Raw genomic sequence first — 22,293 nt, 5'->3', positions numbered from 1 at the left:
CCAGATGGGGTGAAATGATGCGATTCTCTCTAAGCTGTGGGTGTGTGTATCGTCTGTGTGGAAGAATTAATTTATGGGCCTCATGGAAAAGTCTGACGCTCCAGGGAAACAGAAGCGGAAAAGGAGGCAGGGGAAGGGGGTAAGGAAGGTGGAGAAATGACAGTGTGACCCAGCCTTGTGAAATACACTGGGGTTTTTAGCACCATCTGCACATGTTCCAGGAGTGGGAGTGGTTTTATTTGGAAGCCATGGTAAGGGCTGACTTCTGGGAGTGGCCCAGCAGCGGCCCGTGTGGGTGGTAGGTTGGATTCAGAGAGAAATTGCCAACACCATTGACAAGAGGGCTGAGAGATGCTGGGAGGGCTCAGGTGGAACTGGGCCTGGCTGGGCTAACCTGATCCTCTGAGGGGTGGGGCCAGGTGACTCAGATAGTCACACTCTCCCATATAAGACAGGATGTTTGTACCCTGTAGGGCCTAATTGAGGGGCTTCCCGGGTGGCTCAGTGGTAAAGAATCTGCCTACAATGCAGGGGAGGTTTGTGTTAGTCGCTCAGTCGTGTCCGACTGTATGCTCCTCCATTGACTGTAGCCCACCAGGCTTTTCTGTCCATGGGATTCTCCAGGCAAGAATACTGGAGTGGGTTGCCATGCTCTCCTCCAGGGGATCTTCCCTACCACAGATTGAACCCTGGTCTCCTGCATTGCAGGTAGACTCTTCACCATCTGAGCAACAAGGAAAGGGAGCAGTGCAGGGGTCGCGGGTTCAGGCCCTGGGTTGAGAAGATCCCCTGGATCTTCTGAGCACACACACAGCCTAATTCTATGCTCTAGCCCTTAAATGGGCTATTTAGAAGCAAGCCCACATGTCCTACTTGGTGGGTAAGATAGTCAACTACCAGTCTTCAGAATGACGCAGTTTTGAAAATTCTGAGAGACAAACACATCAGTGAAGGGCTTTTAGACCACATTGCCTGCCAAATGCCTCATCATATCCAGAGAGAAAAATGAAAATGTTTTCAAAGACCCACTGGCCTCCCTGCCAACCCTTTGCTGAAGGACTCGAGATTGACTCATTTGGCCAGCTTCCAACTGTGAGTCTTTTAACAAGAGTGACACCTGACCACAGCAAAAAGTCAGCAGATTCAAGTCATTTATAGGATCCAGAAAGAAATGGGCTCCAAGGGACTTCCCTGGTGGTCTGGTGGTTAAGAATCTGCAGGTTAAGAATCCCTTCTAATGCAGGGGTTGATGGTTGATCCCTGGTCCAGGACCTAAGGCCCCACAAGCTGCTGGATAACTAAGCCTGCGCTTTACAAGGAAGACCCAGAGCAGCCAAAATTTAAAAAATAAGAAAAACATTAGAGGGTTCAGTATGGGGAACATGTGTATACCTGTGGCGGATTCATGTTGATATATGGCAAAACCAATACAATATTATAAAGGTAAAAAATAAAATATAAAAAAAAGAAGAAAAATATTAAAAATGGGCTTCAAGAGTTGTCTCTGGGGCTAATTTCTGAGATTAAAAAATCAAACACCTGCATTTGGAGAGGAGATGAGGGGGTGTCCCTGACGTACGTGTCAGCGTTCTCTACCACGGGAGTTGTGTGTTTAACGTTTCTTACACTGGGAGAAAATTTGTGTTTGGTCCTCAGCAGGTGGGGTTGATAAAGCTTCAGATGGCTGGGGCTTGATCAAAGAAAATCAAAGTCGCCTGGCCTTTCCAAAGAGCTCTTAATCAGGCTGCAGCACAGAACAGATGGATAGACCTTCACGTCCCTAATTTGCATCAATTTGCACTTCACTGTTTAGCATGTTCTTATTCCAAAACCCGATTCTTTTCTCTCAAATATGTTTTGAGCTTTTGCTGAGTACCAGGCTCTTTGCTTTCTTCATTGGATCCTCCCAACAGCCCGTTTTATGGACACCAGTAAGAAGAACTGGCAATTTTTGAGCGTTTACAGGGTGCCAGGCACAAAGCTAAACATTTTACAGATGCCATCTCTTGCAACCATCACCATTTTTTCCCCATTTTAAAGACGAGGAAACCTATCTAATATGGTCTATTACAAGTCCAGCGTCCCTTTTCTGAATCCCTAGGGCCAAATATATTGGAATTCAGAATTTTTTTTTTTGTATACAGAGTATTTATCATATGTTATGTAATGTCCCAATGCAGCAGCAGCAGCACATAACAAAATACATCAATATTTATACAAAGAAACATTTAAACAGCCTCACTGAGAGGGATAAAGATTATAAATAGCCTCACATCAGTTAGGGCCTGGATGTCAATTGAATTATAAACAGGCTTTCAGTTTTCAGAGCTTGCTGGAGTCAGATGAGGGCCTGAGAAGCTGCTATGTGTTTGGAGTTAGCCAGTTTTGTATGTCTCAAATCCCTACTTCACTCCCAGACTCCTGTGTTCTAATCACCATCCACACTTCTCTGGGAGGGACCATAGCAGTAGAGCGGGGTGGCCACAGACTCAGTCCAGACCTGTTTGTTTCCAAACCCTGGCCTTTCCTTGCATGCAATGCTCGTGGTATTGATGTAGAAATCAAGTGGCTTTTCCTAGCAGCCAGGACGAGTTGCAAGCATTCCTCTGCATTTTGTAACTTTGCCTTGGGTCCCGGACTCTGTGTACCAGCTCACGAGGTAGTCACAGGAAAGAAGCTCAAACTGAGGTGTCCCTGTGGCCTAGCAGGTCAATCTTCTCATGGTCTCTGGAACACCACCGGTCACAGTTGTATCTGAAAGCGGGAGGGTGAGTTATGACCTTGAGTTCAGCCCTGGCTTTTCCATTGCCAAACAGAGCTCACTTTCTAAGCAAGAAATGTCATGGCTGGTAATCCCACACTTCCTCTTTTTAAACTGCATTTAATAATAAAAGTGATGAAGGGACTATCCCTGGCGGTCTAGTGATTAAGACTCCATTCTTCCAATGCAGGGGGTGGGTGCAGGTTCTATCACTGGTCAGGGAACTAAGATCCCACATACCACTCGGTGAGGCCAAAAAGTTGTTTAAAAGTAGGGAGGAAAAAGAAAATAATAATAAAGGTGATGGAGCGCAGGAGATCCAAGCCAGGAATCATTTCAGAACCCTCTTTGAAAAGAGTTAGAGAATAACCTGTCCCACGAAGGACTGTCCTGGTGCCTTCTCACTTTATTTCACACACTCACTAGGTGACAGCCTCCTCTGGCTCTTTGAGGGCACGGGGGATTCAGGGTTGAATAAGAAGACATCCCTCCTGCCCTCAGGAAGCTCATAGGAATGATCAGAGGAGATGGAGCCAAATGTGGATGTTGCCACGTGAGCCGCCTCCCAAGGTGATATGTGCAGCAACGTGAACAGAATGATGGGGGAGCCGGAGGAGGGAAAGGGGGCTACGCTGGTGGTTGGGGGTAGGGAGTGATGTCTTGCCACTCACACGGTTCACTGGACCCAGGGTAGATAAGACACAACTGGGAAGCTGGAAGAAGAATCAAGGAGCTGGAGGGATTGCAGACATGTTTATTCTCTCCCAGCAGCAGCAGCAGCAAGTCTTCAAAGACTACTGATATACTAAGACAGACAAAAGTGGCCCATGGCCAAGTAGGTGCAAAGGCCCAATGCTACAAAGGTCAGCAATATTGTTGTTTACAGAACACAAGGTGTGAGGCTGTGAGAGAGTGGGACAGGAGAGCCTGACTGGCTCCATGTTGTCAGTCAGTTTCTCCACAAGTGGTCTCTCCAAGGTGATGACGTTGGCTCCCTGATGTCTACTCTCACATTTCCTCCACCTGCTGGCCCTCTCCTTCTCGCCCCCTTCTCTGCCCTACCTTCGAGTGTCGGCATCTTTAAGCTTCAGCCCAGGGCCCTCCTTCCCTTTTGTCTCTCTCCATTATCTCCTTGGTAATTGAATTTATTCCCTTCATGTTAAATATCATCCTTGGTCTATGGACACTCCCCCAATTGCACGGCCTGCCCACATTTCTCTGATGAACTTCAGACTTGAGTTCCGCTTGCCTGTGAGTCTCCATTCAGGTGTTCACATGCTCCTTGAAATTCACACATCCAAGAGGGAACTCATCTTATTTTCCTTCCAGCCTATTCCTCCTCCAACCAATCTGACTAAATGCTACAACCTACATGCTTAAGCAGAAACCTTATTTCTTCCTTCATCCCTAACGACTAAGTTACCAGCCAAATCCTATCAATTCTCTCTCCAAAGTATGTTTTGAATGAAACCAACCATTGAGCCAGCCCATCTCCTCTTTTTTAAAAAATTTTATTTATTTAATTTTGGTTGCCCTGGGTCTTTGTTACTATGCAAGGGCTTTCTCTAGTTGTGGTGGGCAGGGAATACTCTTTAGTTGTCGTGCACAGACTTCTCATTGCGATGGCTTCTTTTGTTGTGGATCACAGGCTCTGAGCGTGTTGGGCTTCAGTAGTTATAGTACATAGGCTCAGTAGTTGTGGCTCGAGGGCTTTAGAGTGCCCAGTATGTGGGATCTTCCCAGACTAGGGATCGAACCCTTGTCCTCTGCATTGGCAGGCAGATTCTTTGGACCACCAGGGAAGTCTCCAGCCCATCTTCCCTGTTGCAATTAGAATAGTCTAGCTTGTCATTTTATCCGTTCCCCACACCCGGTGCCCAGATGGGTTTCTCTGAATGAAGATGGGTGGGGTGACTCTCCAGCTTCAGATGCTTTTGTGGGTCCCCACCCTCTTTCCATGCCCTTCCAGCCTCTGACTGCCCCTGCCCACCCTCTGACGACCGGCCATCACCACCACCTCCCTGCCTCTTTCACTCAGGTGGGACAACTGCGCTATTGTTTCCTTGTCCACGTTTTTTGCTTTTGTTTTCCCAAACACAGGAAGCTTTTTCTCTAGTCAGTCTGGTATGGATACGATTTCTGAAATATTCTCATCTCTTCTCATGGGACTTTCTTTTCCATCCTTTTCCATCCTATCTTCACCCCATGGGAAGCTTTAAAATCATCTCCCCAGTGAGCCCTTCCCCAACCACCCAAATCGAAGTACTTCCCAAGCTGTAATGCTCTACCCAGCACCCCTTCCCCCTTTGATCACAATTTCATGCAGCAATTAAGAAATATTTATGTACCTACTGTGCGCCAGCTGTGTGGGTGTGGTAGGGAAAGCCCACCTGGGAAATGGTTGAGTCTCAATGGTAAAAGACCAGCATGCTTTCCCCTCTGAACGAGGGAGCACATAGTTAGGATATCAGGGGCAGCAGAGCCATGGAATTGATGATTCCCCAAAGTCACATGCCAAGAGGTAGTGCTATTAAGTCAGAGGAGGCCAGCATCCATGGGAACCATTAGCTCAACCCTCACTCTAGAAAAATGGTACAGATGAACTTGTTTGCAAAGTAGAAATAGTCACAGATATAGAGAACAAATTTAAGGTTATCAAGTCGGGGAGGGGCGAGATGGGATGAATTGAGAGACTGGTGTTCACATACTGATCCTGCTGTGTATTAAATAGATAACTAATGAGAACCTACTGTGTAGCACAAGGAACTGTACTCAGTGCTCTGTGGTGACCTAACTGGGAAGGAAATCTAAAAATGAGGGGATATGTGTATGTGTATAGCTGATTTACTTTACTGTACAGTGAAAACTAATACAACATTTTAGAGTAACTGTACTTCAATAAAAATGAATAAACCCTCTCCCACATCCATGGTGGACCTTGTGATCAGTCAGGATACTTTCCCTCTGAGCCTCAAAGTGGCCTTAGCATCTTTCACAACTCGGGCAGCCCCATCTGTTCATTGAATTGGCTAATTTGCCATTGCAGACCCATGCAATTTAAGGTAGAACCTGCTCCTTGCACATGTATGTGCTCAGTTGCTTCAGTCGTGTCCAGCTGTTTGCGACACTATGGACTATAGCCCACCAGACACTTCTGTCCATGGGATTCTCCAGGCAAGAGTACTGGAGTGGGTTGCTGTGCCCTCCTTCAGGGGATCTTCCCCATCCAGGGATTGAACTTGTGTCTCCCGCATTGCAGGTGGATTCTTCACTGCTGAGCCACTGGGGAAGCCCAGAACATGCCCCTTAGTGCTTATTAAATGTTCATCACCTTTTCCTTTTAGAAAGGATATGGGTAGAAATATTTCTTAAAAAAAATCATATCCCACTCTTGCTATATTTAATCTATTTCCCCCCCTCTTCTTTTCTTTTCCCAGGAGAAAATAATGAATGTCAAAGGAAAAGTGGTTCTGTCAATGCTGGTTGTCTCAACTGTCATTGTTGTGTTTTGGGAATATATCCACAGGTAATTATGGGACATGATAAAGTGATGTTAATGAACGTCTCCATCAGCCAAGTCACCAGGTTGAATTAAAATTAGGATTTCTTCCTTCCTGTTTCCCTGAGCCCTAGACTTTAATGACTGTCTTTAAAATCATTAGATCTTCAAGCACTTTCTAAGGAATTAATTATCTTTCTTCCTGCCATGTTCCTAATGTCTCAATTTTTATATAGCTTTGCAGTTCTGGGCAGGCTAGAGCCAGAAACAGTAAGGTCCTATTAAGACCAAAATGTCATATTAAAATATGACCAGATATGGAAATTGCATTAAGAAATTTCAGACAGGAATTCCACGAGAAATTCACCCTGATTTTTGCAGTCCTAAAATATTTGCAAAGTTCAAAGGAACAACTCAAAGTTGTTGACTTTTGCTGCAAAAATACACTTTGAATCCCTGGTGATTCATTTGTGCCTGGCTAAACTTTTGAGTGCTTTGTCTGTTTTTTTTTTTTTTTTTTTTAAACTCTGGAAAACACAATGAATGAAATATTTCTGAGTTTTCAAATTCATCAGTGGATTCACCTCAAATTTTTGAGCTGCTTTGTGTGTTTTGAGAAACTATAATGCCTCGGAGGTTCCAGCTGGAGAGGCTTCTGACAGAAAGAAGTCTCCCCAGGCAGCTACAAAAATGCACAATGGTTTTGACTTTAAGAGGCATCAGTACAGTTCAGCCTTTCTTTCAAAAAGGCCACCTTACACCTAGAGATGGATGAACCTAGAGCCTATTAGACATAGTGAAATAAGTCAGAAAGAGATAAACAAGTGTTGTATATTAATGCATTCATATGGAATCTAGAAAGATGGTACAGATGAAAGTATTTGCAGAGCAGCACAGGAGATGCAGACATAAAGAACAGACTTGTGGACACAGTGAGGGAAGGAGAGGGTGGGATGAACTGAGAGAACAGCATTGAAAAATATATATTGCCATATGTAAAATAGGTAGCCAGTGAGAATTTGCTGGATGCTGCAGGGAGATCAAATCCAATGCTCTGTGACAATTTAGAGGGGTGTAATGGGGTGGGTGGTGGGATTGAAGTTCAAGAGGGAGGGGACATATGTATGCCTATGACTGATTCATGTTTATGTATGGAAGAAACCAACATAATATTGTAATTGTCATCCAATTAAAAATACATAAATTCAAACAAATAAATAAGGCCACCTTACAACTCTGGGCCAGGAGCACTGTCTTGTCACCATTGATATCTTCATGGTCTTAGTAGCTTCCCAAGTTCAAGATGATGGCCTGGATAAACATTAGAATGTCGCTTTCAATTCTTAAATTCTAAGATTTGATGAGCTCGTAGGACTGTCCTGGCTACCTATAAAGGGACTGCACCTTCAGGTACATCAGTGGAAGGAAGAATCTCTAGACTCTGGAGCTGTTTTTCCCCAGGGTGACCTAACCATTTCTGGAGTATTGTTGTTTCATTCTGAACAACTCATTTTAAAAGAAACAGGACAAGCTAGAGAGTGACCATGTTAAAGGGGTCTACAAACCAGGTCTTTCGAATTGAAGGAAACTGTGGGTACTTAGTCCGAAGAAAAGATGACTCAGTGTTGGATGCAGGGACCCTGGGGCTCCCTTTTCTTGAGGGCTGAGGAAGTATCCTGGCTAGAGTCTGGAACTAGGCTGCCTGGGACTGGTCCTGTGCCATGACTTACCTCCTCTGTTTTGGGCAAGTTACATCGCCACTCTGTTCTTTGGTTTTCAATAAGTTTCCCTGTTGTTTAAAATGGGCATAATGGTAGTACCTGCATCATAGGGTTGTTGGATTAAATAAGTTATTGTGTATAAAGCACGTAGGGTAAAGCACGTAGTGCACTCAGTAAACGTTCGCTGCCATCACCATCACCATCATCACCGCCATTCTCATCATCTGCTCAGAGGTAAGATTTGGAAAATAGAAGGAAGAGCTCCAGCAGGTGAAAGAATCCAACAGAAGAGCGAGCGTCCTCTGGGGTGCTGCCCTGAGCTGAGATACTTGTGTAGGTAACCTTGACAGCATTCGAGCTCTGAATGCTTGATTGGATAACCTTGGCGTTTTGAATTGCAGCCAGAGTCACACTTCCAAATTTTGGGTACTTCACAAAATTAAAATATGGGAGCCAAAGGCCCAAATGTGCATATTGGCACTGGCCTCCCATAAAGAGGGTTATTTTGCCGTGCTGGGTACACTCTCTCTACACAGTAACTAGAGCAGCTTCTGGCTGCTCTTCAGGGCCATAGTCTGGAACCCAGACTGCAGCCACATCATTCTTCAATGTGGGGAATCTATTTGAACGTCTGCAAGAGGTTTAAAAGGCAGCAAATTCTTTGCCACCCTGAGAATTGGCCTTGTAATGGTGTGAGGTGAGCTGAGGGCACCAACCTTAGACAGGTGGGCAGCACTTTAGCTAAAAAAGATTTAAAAGTAGCTCAATCAAACACGTCAACTGCTAAGTAAAGAGAGACTATTACCGATAGAGCATCCTGAAAGAATGCCATCCAGGACAGGGTTTGATTTGAGGTTGGATAAAAAGAAAAAATCTTAGAATTTTAGAGATGGAAGAAACTTTAAACGTTTATGATAAAGTAATGATGGTGAGGGTGGTTTTGATGATAGTACCTACTAGTTATTGAGCGTTCGAATGTGCCAGGAACTGCACTAGGCACTCCCTCCAGTTCTTAAAATAGCCCTGCAAGCAAAGTATTAGTCTGCATAGTCTACGTATCTAGATGAGGCACACTGAGCCTCCACAGTGTTAAACGTGAAGGTTGAAGGTCACATTTTCAGGAAGATTTAGGTCTGAGGCTGTCAGAATACAGCTTATTCTCTGACCCACGATACAACCCTTCCTTCAGTTGAGGGTTCTCATTTTTCAAGTGACAAAATGGAGACCAAATAGGTGAAATGACTTAGCAGTGAATTTATGTCCAAGTTCTAATTGGAACTCAGATCTGATTCGTTGTCCAGGGCTCCTTCTTGAGCTGGTTGTTCATGCTGTGAGGGATACAGTATGAAGCTCAGGGAATTCCTACCCTCAGGAGGTTAAACTCTAGATGGAGCAAGCAGATGTGTACATCAATATCAACAATGCAAAGCGAAGGAAGGATATCAGATGTAGAGAAAAGGAACTGTGAGAGTTCAAGGAGGCAAAGATTATGTTCGACTTAGACAGCAATCTCTTTTTTTTGGGATGGGGGAGAGGCATTCATTTACAAATATTTATTGAGCAGCTACTATGTGCCAGTCACTGTACTCAGATTGTACCACAGGAGAGGGGGCATTTGAATTGTGCCTTGAAGGATGAATATGTGTTAAATGTCATGCTCTGCAAGGTGGGTGTTGCTGGGACCTGAAATGTCACAGGCCTCTGGGAGGGGAGGGTGAAAAGGGAAAGATGGCAAATTTGAAAGATGAAACAAGATGGCAAGTCTGACTCTACAAAATGATGTCCTGAGCACCTTGTGGGGGTCTGATTGCCAGGTTGCCGAGGGCCCTCTCCCTCCTCTTTCCCTTCTTCCTAACCCCCTCTTGTTGGGTCTGGAGTCAGATTCCCCAGGTTCAAGGCAATCCAATCTTAGACAAACGACTTAATGCCTAGGTGCCTCCGAGGAAGCATAGAACCTCCTTCATTGATTGTTGTGAGGATTTAATGAGCTAATACATATCAATTGCTTAGAACAGTCCCCGGCCAAGTATTAGCTGTTATGAATATTGTCAGATCAATAAACAGATTTAGAAACAAGAGATATTAGGACTTGGTCCACAAGTGTTGAGCTCAGAGGGGTAACCATAGGTGGAAAGAGGGCATGCATTTCACTCTGGTTAAGTGATATGGACTCCCAGCACGGGCAGAAGGCAGAGTCTGAAACAAATATTAGTCATTTATATTTTTTTTCAGTGATGAGGGCAGCTAGGGCCAGACAGGTGCAGAGCCAGGGCAGGTGCCTGAGCCCAGGTCCAGAACTCTTTCTACCAGGCTCTATCCCTTTTATTCACAGGGAGAAGGAAGCAAGAAAGATTTAACCATTGGGCACAGCTTCCGTGCACAGAACGGTGGAAGAATCCAGTACAACAAGTCCTATCCCTTTGCCCCCAAATATCTCTTAAGTCAGTGCACTCCTCTCTCTCCATCTCTTTGGCTGCCTTGACCTGGGCCTGGACCACTGCCAACACCTCCTGACTGGTCACTCCGTTTACTCTCTTACTGCCTACAGAGACGACCCGGTCCCACTCCTGCCTAAAACTCTTCAATAGCAAAATCCACAGCAGGCTACAGCGAGGGGACCTCCAGTTACTTCTTTGTTTATTTCCTTGCACATTTAAATGCCTCCTTCCTTTTTCAGGGCCTTTGCATATATATTTTTGGTCTCCAAGAGACACTCTTTCTAATTTCTCTTCCCCTGGACTTCTAGTCATCCTTGAGAACTCAGCTAAAACATTATCGCCTCCTCTGGGAGGCCTTCCAGGTCTTCCTGTTAAGTGCTCCTAGTTTTGCTGCTGCTGCTTCTTTTTTTTTTTTTTTTAACAGCTCTTCTTGGAGTTTGGAGTTCCGTAGCTGTGTGATATAGGGTCTGACCTCCCCACTAGCTTGTCTGCACCACAAGGATGCAGGGACTCTGTCTCAGACAGCACTGTATCCCCAGCACTAGGCCACGTGGCACATGCTCAGAAAGTATTTGTGGAATGGAGGGAGGTGGTCTGCTAGAGGAGTCAGATAGTCACTGGTCCAGTCTTGTAGATGCCTTCAGATGGTTTCACTGCCTTCGTTAGCTTCAGAAATGCCCTTTAAGGCTGCTCCCCCTTTGAGGAGGCTCTGAGGTGGTAGGGTGCCAGCTCGGCAGTCATTGGTTTTCTGGGGGAAGATAAATCCTGGGCAAGGGATGGGCCGTGGTGTTCCCCACTAGGAGTTAAGAGGGGAGCCGTCTGGGAGCCCCTCTCCCTCAGTGAAGCCACTGTGGACAATGGAGAGCTGCCATCTTTTATTTTTAAACTAAGACTTGAGATTCTCCAGAGATCTTCTGACCACTGCTTGTTCTGGGTAATCCAGAAGTGATCAAAGTCCCTTGGTGTCATTGGTTTTATCTCCAAGGAAGGTAGGAACCTCGTTCTTGTTCAGTTGCTCAGTTGTGTCTGACTCTTTGCAATTCCATGGACTGCAGCACTCCAGGCTTCCTTATCACTATCTCCCAGAGTTTGCTCAAACTCATGTCCGTTGAGTCGGTGATGCCATCCAACCATCTTATCCTCAGTCATCCCCTTCTCCTGCCTTCAATCTTTCCCAGTATCAGGGCCTTTTTCAGTGAGTCAGTTTTTTGCATCAGTTGGCCAAAGTATTGGAGCTTCAGTTTCAGCATCAGTCCTTCCAATGAATATTCAGGATTGGTTTCCTTTAGGATGGACTGATTGGGTCTCTTTGCAGTCCAAGGGACTCTCAAGAGTCTTCTCCAACACCATAGTTCAAAAGCATCAATTCTTTGGCGCTCAGCATTCTTTATGGTCCAAGTCTCACATCCATACATGACTACTGGAAAAACCATAGCCTTGACTAGATGGACCTTTGTTGGCAAAGTAATGTCTCTGCTTTTTAATACATTGTCTAGGTTTGTTATACCTTTTCTTCCAAGGAGTAGGCTGTGGTCACCATCTGCAGTGATTTTGGAGCCCAAGAAAATAAAGTCTCACTATTTCCATTGTTTCCCCATCTATTTGCCATGAAGTGATGGGACCAGATGCCATGATCTTAGTTTTTGAATGTTGAGTTTTAAGCCAGCTTTTTCACTCTCCTCCTTCACCTTCATCAAGAGGTTCTTTAGTTCCTCTTCACTTTCTGCCATAAGGGTGGTGTCATCTGCATATCTGAGGTTATTGATACTTCTCCCGGCAATCTTGATTCCAGCTTGTGCTTCATCCAGCCCAGCATTTCTCATGATGTGCTCTGAATTTAAGTTAAATAAGCAGGGTGACAATATACAGTCTTGCCATAATCCTTTACCAATTTTGAGCCAGTCCGTTGTTCCATGTCTGGTTCTAACTGTTGCTTCTTGACCTGCATACAGATTTCTCAGGAGGCAGGTCAGGTGTTCTGGTATTTGTATCTGTTTCAGAATTTTCCACAGTTTGTTGTGATCCACACAGTCAAAGGCTTTAGCATAGTCAGTGAAGCATAAGTAGCTGTTTTTCTGGAACTCAGTTGCTTTTTCGATGATCCAACAGATGTTGGCAATTTGATCTCTGATTCCTCTGCCTTTTCTAAATCCAGCTTGAACATCTGGAAGTTCTCAGTTCACGTACTGTTGAAGCCTAGTTTGGAGAATTTTCTGCATTACTTTGCTAGCATGTGAAATGAATGGAAACCTGGAAGTAGCCAAAACCCAAGCTCTCAATTTGGCCCAGGGCTTCAGTGATAATGGCTGCAAAATAGCTTTTCTGAATTAAAAGTAATATGATACATTTTTATTTCTCATTTGCTTTTAGCCCAGAAGGCTCTTTGTTCTGGATAAACCCATCAAGGTAAGTGCTTTTAATTCTAGGTTTCTATGGGATTCTCCCCCTGCCTGCTCTGGCTCCCCTGCAGTCCATTCTTAACTTGGCAGGTGTTGACACAGCTCTGGTCACAGGTGGAGGGGAAGGGTCTCAGGGGTCTGGACTGTATTCCTCTAGCCCCTTAGTCTTATCTCTCTAGAGCCATGACTCATGTTTTGTCCTTGCTTTTTATCAAGTATCTATCTCTTCAGGTAGTCTTGTTTGGAGAACATTCCTGTCTTGCTTATAAAAAAAATCAGGGTAGATATTGTCCATTATGCTACCCACCACATGTTGTATAGAGACACTTGCAAGAAATTTCATTGCAATAAAGGATCAGGAAAAAAGTTTGGGTCTCCTGATGAACTAGTGTGTGGTGTGGTAGTATTGTTATTATTGGTCTTGAGGACTCTGCAAGCCTTGGTTTTTCAGTCTTTGGCTTGGTTGCCAGGAAGCTCAGAGCAAAGTGTTATGTTCAACTGCTTGAACTTTCCTTGACCTTCATTTTTGAAACAATTTCTCCCCTGGTATTAAATCTTGGCTTTTATGCTTACATGTCATATGACTTTGGCGATTTGCTCAAACCCACTCAACCAGTATCTCAGTCAGAAAAATAAAGGTAAAATTTTTATTCTCCCAGAGTGGCTCAGATGATCAAGGTCATGTGAACATGCCTACTGAGTGACTAAAATGTTTGTTTCTTCTTGCTTCATTTTTATTCTTGTATTTTTTTCCCTATTTATTGTAACCATATTTTCTTAATCATAAACTACTTCAAGCACTTTTTGAAGAGATGGGTTTTAAAGCACGTTTCTTTTTTAACATGCTATTCATACCTCACCACCTTATTTGTTCAACTGAAGGGTATTGTTTCCTGGATTCCCGTTCCTTTTCCTCTTCTGAAAGGTCCCCACCCTGGAGAGGCTCTCACAGGGAGTGTGGACGCGTCAGTATGTGCGTGGTGAAAGTGGCTTCTAATTACAGTTGGTTGAGCTTCTTACTGGTTTACAGACCCTTGGATTTCCTGCGTCTGTCACTGCTGACCTTTGTAGCAACTCAGATTCTCCTCATTTAGCCAAAGAGATAATTCCTGGAAATGTGAACCGTTTTGTTTCAAGACCACAACTTGCTACAGTAATTTGCATCTTAGAAAGCTCTTTTGTGTATGCTACGTATATTTAGGCTTCAAAGCCACCCTCATGGTAGGTTTCTTATTGTTGTTATTATTATCTCTGACTTTTCAGAGGAGAAGATTCAAGATTCAGAGAGGGGAAATGTCCCCTCACAGTCACCCAGCTAGTAAGCGGCAGACCCAGGATGCAGATTTATGGCTTAGCATCAACCGCACTTTGTTGTTCCGTTTTTCTCCTTCTCTCCCTGTGAGGGACCCCTGGATGGGCTGAGTGCCGGGGGCTGCCCACGGGAGGGGAGATCCAGGTGGCGTCAGGCGCATCCTCTCCCGTTCAGCTACAGCAGTGTCACCTGTATTCCTTTTACAAATGAGCGATTTTTTTACACAAAATTTTAAATGACATACCATAAAAAGAGTTTGGAAATCCCCCCATTTGGGACTGCCTCCTTTTCTAAAAATGTTTGTCATTTTTTCTCATTTCTTAGAAACCCAGAAGTCAGCGGCAGCAGCATTCAGAAGGGCTGGTGGCTTCCAAGGTGGTTTAACAATGGGTAAGGTGGTTGTGTAGTGATCTGTTTATCCACCCAATGCTATAGAGTTCAGATAGAATGGTTTCACAGCCATGACCTCAGTCATTTGTATTTCTGGCTTATTGGAAACACACGAGGCCTCTATTTCATGGTTGGGACTGGGCCATTAAGTTTGGCGGTCATGTTTTTATTTTTTCCCCATTTAACTTGAGGGTGAATGAAGTTCAGGCTAAAGTTGGGATTGCAGGAAAGCCTATCATAAACTAAAATGTTTTTATGAGGGCTGTTTTATTAGTTTTTTCCTCCTCTTGAAATAACCTGATGGTTATTGGGTCATTAAATTGCTAACTGTGCTGACCTGGAAGGATAATAAGCAAGCTGAGTCCTGCACCATTTCAACAAAAGTAGGTCTTTATGAATAAACGTTTAGCATCATGAACCTTTCTCCAGACATTCACTTAGTGCAGGTGTTCTCTGCCTTGGAACCATTTTTATGAGGTCCTCAGCCACCATCCTGATACCATAGGCCAGCCTTCTTGCCTTCCTCAGCTTATTTTTCCCTTTGTATGTGTGACCCGCAGTTACCATGAAGAAGATGGAGACATAGACGAAGAAAAGGAACAAAGAAAGGAAGACGAAAGCAAGCTTAAGCTGTCGGACTGGTTCAACCCATTGTAAGAAAAGAAGTGTCGCCCTGTTTCCAGTAAATCCATAGCTCAGCATAAAGGGGCGGGGGCTATGGAGGCAACAGTGCCATGGAGAACAGCCCTGACTAGGGGGACAGAGACTTAGCATCTATTAGACCTTTACACCAGAGAAGGCAATGGCACCCCACTCCAGTACTCTTGCCTGGAAAATCCCATGGACGGAGGAGCCTGGTGGGCTGCAGTCCATGGGGTCGCTAAGGGTCGGACACGACTCAGCGACTTCATTTTCACTTTTCACTTTCATGCACTGGAGAAGGAAATGGCAACCCACTCCAGTGTTCTTGCCTGGAGAATCCCAGGGACGGGGGAGCCTGATGGGCTGCCGTCTATGGGGTCACACAGAGTCGGACACGACTGAAGCGACTTAGCAGCAGCTGCAGCAGCAGCAGCAGACCTTTACACCAGATTAGATGAGAAACTTGAGAGGCTGGTTGTCTTATTTGTTTGAGCAATAACTACAATGATTTTGACAGCAGTCAGCCAATGGCAGCGGAAGAATCACAATATACTGGGGCTGGAAGGGGGTCTCATAGCCACAGGGTACTATGGAAAACTACAAAGCTAGAGTCAGAGCAAGAAAATTCTGAGATTGGGTTAACTCGGCTGTAAAATGGAAGTGATGTTACAGAAGCTCATAGGGCCATGCGTATATCCTTTAAACAAGTGTACAACAAATGTTTGTCAAACACCCATGATATACTAGCTGGTGTTTTACAAACTACTGGCCACTATCCATTAATGTGTTCAGAAACTAGCTGAATGGGTTAAAAGCAGCCTTTTAAAAATTGAAATCAATAGAAAATCAGGGCATCACCTGAGGAAGGATAGGTATTGTTAAGTGGATTTTTGCCTCTATGTATATATGTGTATGTCCATGTGTTTTTGACATGAGATGTATTTCTTACTGTAAATCATGGTAAAAAATTCTGTACTAGGCATTGTGTTAGGTATAGGAGACAGGAAAAATCAATCAGCATGGTTCATCAAGAAGTTCACGGTCCTGTAGGGGCTCTAGATGTGTAACTAGTGTTTGCCAAGACTGATTAAGGAGCTGTGAGCAATCCGACTGAGAAGGCTGTGGTTTGGGGAGCAGGGAGGTGGGAGCTGTCCAGGATGACCATGAGTCCTGAGAGACCAGTGGGTGGTGGTGCCATTGACCAGGAAAGCGTCTAGGAGTGGTGAAGGGGAGGGGTGATGAGCTCAACTAGGGATGCGTATGGATTCAGCAACTTGTGGGGCAACTGGACAGAGATTCATAGGGTGCCTATCTTAGTCGTTCAGGCTGCTATAACAAAATACCATAGACTGGATGGCTTATAAACAACAAATATGTATTTCCTACAGTTCTGGAGGCTGGGGAGTCCAAGATCAAGGCCCCAGACAGGGTAGTGTCTGATGAGGACCCACTTCCTAGTGTATTCATGATGGTGTTCTCACCTTGCTCTCACGTGCTAGAAGGGGAGAGGGAGCTCTCAGGGGTCTCTTTTCTAAGGGCACTAATCCCATTCATGAGGGCTCCACCCTCATGTCCTAATCCTCTCCCTAAGGCTCCACCCCTTAGGTTTCAACACATTTTGGGGGGACACAACAGTCAGTCTGTAGCAGTGCCCCTAAGTGTGGCAGAAGATAGGTGGTGGAGATGTAGGAAGAGGAGCCTTCAGCGTACAGGTGGCAATGGGATCTGCAGGCCTGGATGAGGCACCAGGCCGATGTCTGACATCAGCATTGAAAGGGCCAGTGCGGGGAGAGAAGTCTGAAAAGCAGCAGGGGTGGCCATAGAGGTAGGAGGAGGATCAGGGGAGAACAGCAGCTATCACAGCGTGAGGAATCTTGGTTCTGCGAAGACTGAATATGTTCTGGCAAGTTCTCTTTATTTTGGGACAAAGGATCCATGCCAGTGTCAAAGGATGGGAATTTTGCTTCCTCCCCCCAAGGTATCATTTAAGGAGCTGGACAACAGGGTAGCCCTCTATGGGATGCTAAACCATTCCTGGAAATGGAAGAATATGGAAGCACTGTGGTTTGATAAGCCCCTTAGGTATGTGTGTGTGTGTGTGTGAGGTGGGTGAGAGCCCCCCCAGTGGCCAGCTGGATGAGCTAGCGATATAGTCGCCACGCTTACTTCAAAGGAGGGTGGTACACTTTCACTGTGGTACTTCTGCTTTGCTGAGTGGGACCTGGAGGCAGGGCCTGGGGCTGGGTTACTCCGGTCAGAGAAGAGAAGCAGATCACAACCAGCAGTGGTCACTCTCTCCACCGCCCTCCAAAAGAATGACGAGCAGATATTTAAAGAATATTGATTTGTAGTGACGCCAAATCTAAGCCTTCTAAGGGCACTAAAGTATATTTCTTGCATAAATGAATGAAAGATGAACAACTGGATTCACAGATGACATATTTATAGAAATGTATCCTTTTCTATAAACTACCAGAAGCATGTTAAGTATATTATAGATACATTTTTTTATATCAATATCTCTTAGCCTCATATCATCACATTCTCTTAATTTTCCTCCTACTTTCTCAGTCTCTTTAATGGGGCCTCTTCCCAAGCCTCAAATATTAGCTTCTGGAGGTTGAGTCCAGTATCCTCATCTCTTTTCTTTATACTATCTTCCAATGTGCTCTCATCCATTTCCATGGCATTAGACACCATCCATGGGAGAATGACTCCCACATTTACATCTTAAGTCCAAAGGTTTTCTCTGAGCCCCCGCTTATGTCTAACTGTCTGTGTGTCTTACAGAGTTTTTGATTCACCCCACCCCCGTTCTTCTCATTCCTATTTAAGTCAGAGTCCAGGAGACCTCTCCAATTCATCCTTCACTCTTTCCTTCATCCATCCTACAGTCTAAATCATTAGCACGTTCTGTTAATTCTTCCTCCAAAATTCTTCCTACATCATCTCTTTCTTGCCACCCCACAGCTCTTGTCTTTGTCCTGCTGCCTGGAAGGAGTCCAGTAAAGAACATGCTGTACGCATGCTACATCTTTCGTAAACTGCTGCCTGATTGATAGAATTTTAATACTTCTTCTGCCCAGCCCCCGGGGACCACAGTGTTCCCATTAAGTATATGCACATGCTCAGTCAAGTCTGACTCTGTGACCCCATGGACTATAGCCTGCCAGGCTCTTCTGTCCATGGAGTTTTCGAGGTGAGAATACTGGAATGGGTTGCCATTTTCTACTCCAGGGGGTCTTCCCATCCCAGGGATCTAATCTGCATTTCCTTCATGGCAGGCAGATTCTTTACCAAGGATGCCACCTGGGAAGCCCATAAATAAGTACGTAGGATGTTCAGTTCAGTTCAGTTCAGTCGCTCAGTCGTGTCCGACTCTTTGCGACCCTATGAATCGCAGCACGCCAGGCCTCCCTGTCCATCACCAACTCCCAGAGTTCACTCAGACTCACGTCCATCGAGTCAGTGATGCCATCCAGCCATCTCATTCCTCTGTTGTCCCCTTCTCCTCCTGCCCCCAATCCCTCCCAGCATCTGAGTCTTTTCCAATGAGTCGACTCTTTGCATTGGATAGACTTTGGTGTTTTGTTTTGTTTTTTTGGTTAAATTTCATAAGCAAAACTAAGGAATTATAGATACAGTTTTAAGCAAAGCTGAGGTACCATAGATACAATTTTGCCTTCTGTCTGTTGAGAAGTTTGAGTGAGGTTGGTGTAAATTATAAAATTATGTCTACATTCATTTGACTGTATATGGCTTCCAATTATTTGTATAATTGGTTTTGGAGATGTCAGGAGAAGTCAGTTTCCCCAAGGGAAACTGGGCGGGTTCCGTGAAACATGAACTGTCTTCGATCCCTGGGAATCTTTCTGCTTCTTCTGGCTTTGGATTTGACTTGTTTGGATATCTCATACTAGTGGAATCACAGAACGTTTCTCCTTTTTTGGTCTGGTTTATTTCACTTAGTATAATGACCATAAGGTTCGTCCACATTGTGGCATTGTCAGAATTACCGACTTTGAAGGGCCGAATCAGATTCCATTGTGTGTCTACCACAGTTCGTTTATGGAACTGGCTGTCCATGGACACTTAGATTGCCTCTGTTTGTTGGCCAGTGTGAATCATGCAGTTGTGACTATGACTGCAGAAATACGCATTTTTTCAGCCCCCTTTTCCAAACCTTTTGGGTACACAGCATGAATTAGAATTGAAATATCTGTTTATTCCATGTATTAGTTTTGGAGTAATTTCTGTAATGTCTTGCGCAGTGTCAGAACCATTTCAGTTTATCTTTTTGTATGGTAGAATACTGTTCAAGCTTTAGAATATACCCTGTGTTGCATATTCATTCACCCACCGATGGACACTTGAATGGGTTCTACCTTTGGGCTATTGTGAATAAGGTCCCTATGAATATTTGTGTACCAGTTTTTTTTTTGAATTATTAACAACTACATAGTACTATATATGAAAGAAACGTAAGATGTAAATGCTACCAGATACCTAGGTAGGTGTATGTTTGGGTTATGGAGGCCCTTCTGTGTTGTGGGGAACCTTTGGCCTGTACTTGGGGAACCCGACAAACGGAGCTAACGCAGCAGCTGTGCTGCTTGGAAAGAAGGCATCTGGGCAGTTTTCCGTCTTCCCTGGTACTTTTCCCTCCTTCTAGAGCCCCATCTTGGTGACCTTGGACATCTTGTGGTCTTACACATGTGTCACTTGCCTGCTGTCACTTTTTTTTTTTTTTTTTCTGGGGTGGGGTGGGAGAGGTTCATCCAGGAAGCTTATCTCAAGCATCCTCCCACCCCCTCGCCCTCCCCTTGGCCTGCCTTTTCAGCCTGTCATCTGGCTTCCTAGTCAGGGTCGCTGATGTGTGGGAATGGCCAGTGGAATTTAATAATTAACAGCTGGGAAATAGAAAATTTTAATTTTTAATGAAACATTAATTTTTAATATTACTACATTTTTTTTTTCCCCTTGCTCAGAGCAATCTTCCCCATCAAGTAACCAAACTGGACATTGGTGTCCTGACTCAGTCCTTTCTAGAAGATGTGGAACTGAGTGGTCGTGCAGTGGAAGAGTGGCAGGCAGCAGGCTGGCCACTGTCAGGACTTTGAGACCCTCAAGGGGTAGGCAGGTCTCATTCCCCTGATCTCGGAGCTCAGCGCGGGGCCTGGCAGGGAGCAGGGACTTAGCAGAAGTGCCTGGAGGAGTTTAGTGCCTTGGTCTGACCCCTCCTGTTGATTAAGTGGTAGTTCCCTTCTCCTGCTCTCCAAGCCCCTACTTTCTTTATTTGTGAAATGAGGGTCATGACAGCACCCACTCTAGAAGGTAGCTGTGAGTTTCAATGAAAGAATGAAAGTCAAGGATTGAGCCCCGATGCCTGGAAGTGTTAAATAAGAATACCATCCTTTCCTCCTTTTCCTCCTCCCCTTTCTCTTCTCTTTCTTAAAAATATTACCTTCTCCCCAAATGTTCAGCTCACACGCAGCTGGATGGCTTAGCTAATGGGTTGGGTCAGCACGGCTAAGAATCCCTGACAGGCTTCACTAAGAACGGCAATGGATGGGATGACAATATATGGGAGGGTTTACATTCAGAAATAGTGGTTATAGAGTGATAAGCCTGTGTGTGTGTGTGTGTGTGTGTGTGGTTTTTCTGGTTTTGAAACCTAGTCATTTAACAAAGCTGGGGGTTTTATGTGACTAAAAGCATCCCATAAGCTTCTAAAAACAAAATACAAAAGCCCATTTCTCATCTGTACTGATAAAAATGCTGAAGTATCTAAGTTGAATGGAAATGATGACAAACCTGGTTTTTAACCCCAGGTCGTCAGCCTAACAAGTAAATATGCAACACAATAAGCAATAGATGTAGTGCTTCAGAGCATGGACTTACTGAGTCAGACTATCTGGGTCAAGAGTCCAGCTTGACTCCATAGCTGCTGTGTGACCTCCAATGAGTTATTTAACTGTTCTGTGCTGCAGTTTCTGCTTTGATAAAATGGGAATCAAAATAGCAGCTTCCTCTGAAGGGTGAAGCCCTGGGTACTGTGTTGCTCCATAGGAAGTATCCAGGGTACATTAGTTACCCTCATTAGCTGTTTGGCCTTGGACAAGTTAACAAGCTTTTCTGAGCCTTGGTTTTCTTATCTGTACAAATAACATAATACATGACAGGGCTTTTGCAAGGACTACCTGAGAAAGTGTGTGTGTGTGTGTGTGTGTGTGAAAGTGTCTTGTGCAGGTTGGTGCAGAGTTCAAAATAGCTGCTTTCACGATTGAAGGGAAACCCAGAGCAGCTGTCCAGGGCAGCCACGCCGCTGACATACCCGGGTGTGCAGGTAGAGCCGGGCTGTGGGGTTTGAGACGAGACCCGGCGGGGAGGGCCGGCCGGGCAGTGTCCCTCCCCATCTCTGGAGGAGACTCCTTGTGTGCAGAGGAGGGAAGCAGGCCTGCCACAGGGCACTGGGAGGAGGTGGGAGGGCCTGGTTGGTTCTAGAACAGGAGGACCGCAGAGCTTGGTGACGGAAGGACAGGAGGTGTGGACGAGTGTCTATTGGGCGCTGGGGTGAGGAGGGGGTGACCTGGCCTTGCCCAGCCTCCCTGCAAAAACTTAGCTTCAGCCATGGCGGAGGGGCAGTGTTGTGAAAACCCACTCTCCACCCATGTGTGAGGGAGAGAGAAAGTTCTCAGTGGGCCGATCTATTTGCCAACGTCTCCTCGATAGCCTCACCAAGGCCACCTGTGCACAGTCAGCAGGGGCCCGATGGGGCCACCAGGACTCTGCCCCAGTCACTGGCCCTCCCCCCGCAGTGGCTGAAGTGCAAGCACATGGCGGGGCCCTTGTGTGACAGGGGTTCATCTAAATGACTGTTTCAGTCTCCACTTCCTGCCAGGGAAGGGCAGTCACTTGTAAACCCAAATGGGGTTGGAGCTGAGTCCCCACCCCATTCCTGCCTTATCCTGGGCCCCAGCCGCTGCTCAGCCTTTCTGCATTTACTCTTTACAGTTCATTGGTTTGTCTTCGCTCTTACATTGCTTCCTGTGTTTGTGTTGGCTTTGCCAAGTCCCTTTCAAGTGTGCTGAGTGCACAGAACACCCCCCTCCCCCACCTCCAGCTTTGTAA

The 22,293-nt window shown here is 45.3% G+C and overlaps 1 protein-coding gene across 12 annotated transcripts in view; it reads left to right on the top strand.

Moving 5' to 3' along the window:
- Nucleotides 1–22,293, top strand: part of GGTA1 (glycoprotein alpha-galactosyltransferase 1 (inactive)) — a 113,327-nt gene that overhangs the window by 48,976 nt on the left and 42,058 nt on the right. For 9 of the 12 annotated variants that reach the window (XM_025261615.3, XM_025261614.3, XM_025261618.3 and 6 more), the window contains 4 exons: nt 6,199–6,287; nt 12,790–12,825; nt 14,455–14,520; nt 15,081–15,173. In XM_025261615.3, coding sequence (XP_025117400.2) covers nt 6,208–6,287; nt 12,790–12,825; nt 14,455–14,520; nt 15,081–15,173 — 275 coding nt within the window. In that variant the 5' untranslated portion in view covers nt 6,199–6,207. The remainder of the gene's footprint in view (nt 1–6,198; nt 6,288–12,789; nt 12,826–14,454; nt 14,521–15,080; nt 15,174–22,293) is intronic. The other 3 variants (XM_044926291.2, XM_044926292.2, XM_044926295.2) reach the window with 2 other exon arrangements.

This window comes from Bubalus bubalis, chromosome 12 (assembly GCF_019923935.1).
Source record: "Bubalus bubalis isolate 160015118507 breed Murrah chromosome 12, NDDB_SH_1, whole genome shotgun sequence".
NCBI lineage: Eukaryota > Metazoa > Chordata > Mammalia > Artiodactyla > Bovidae > Bubalus > Bubalus bubalis.
This window is presented reverse-complemented; position numbering and strand designations above follow the sequence as displayed.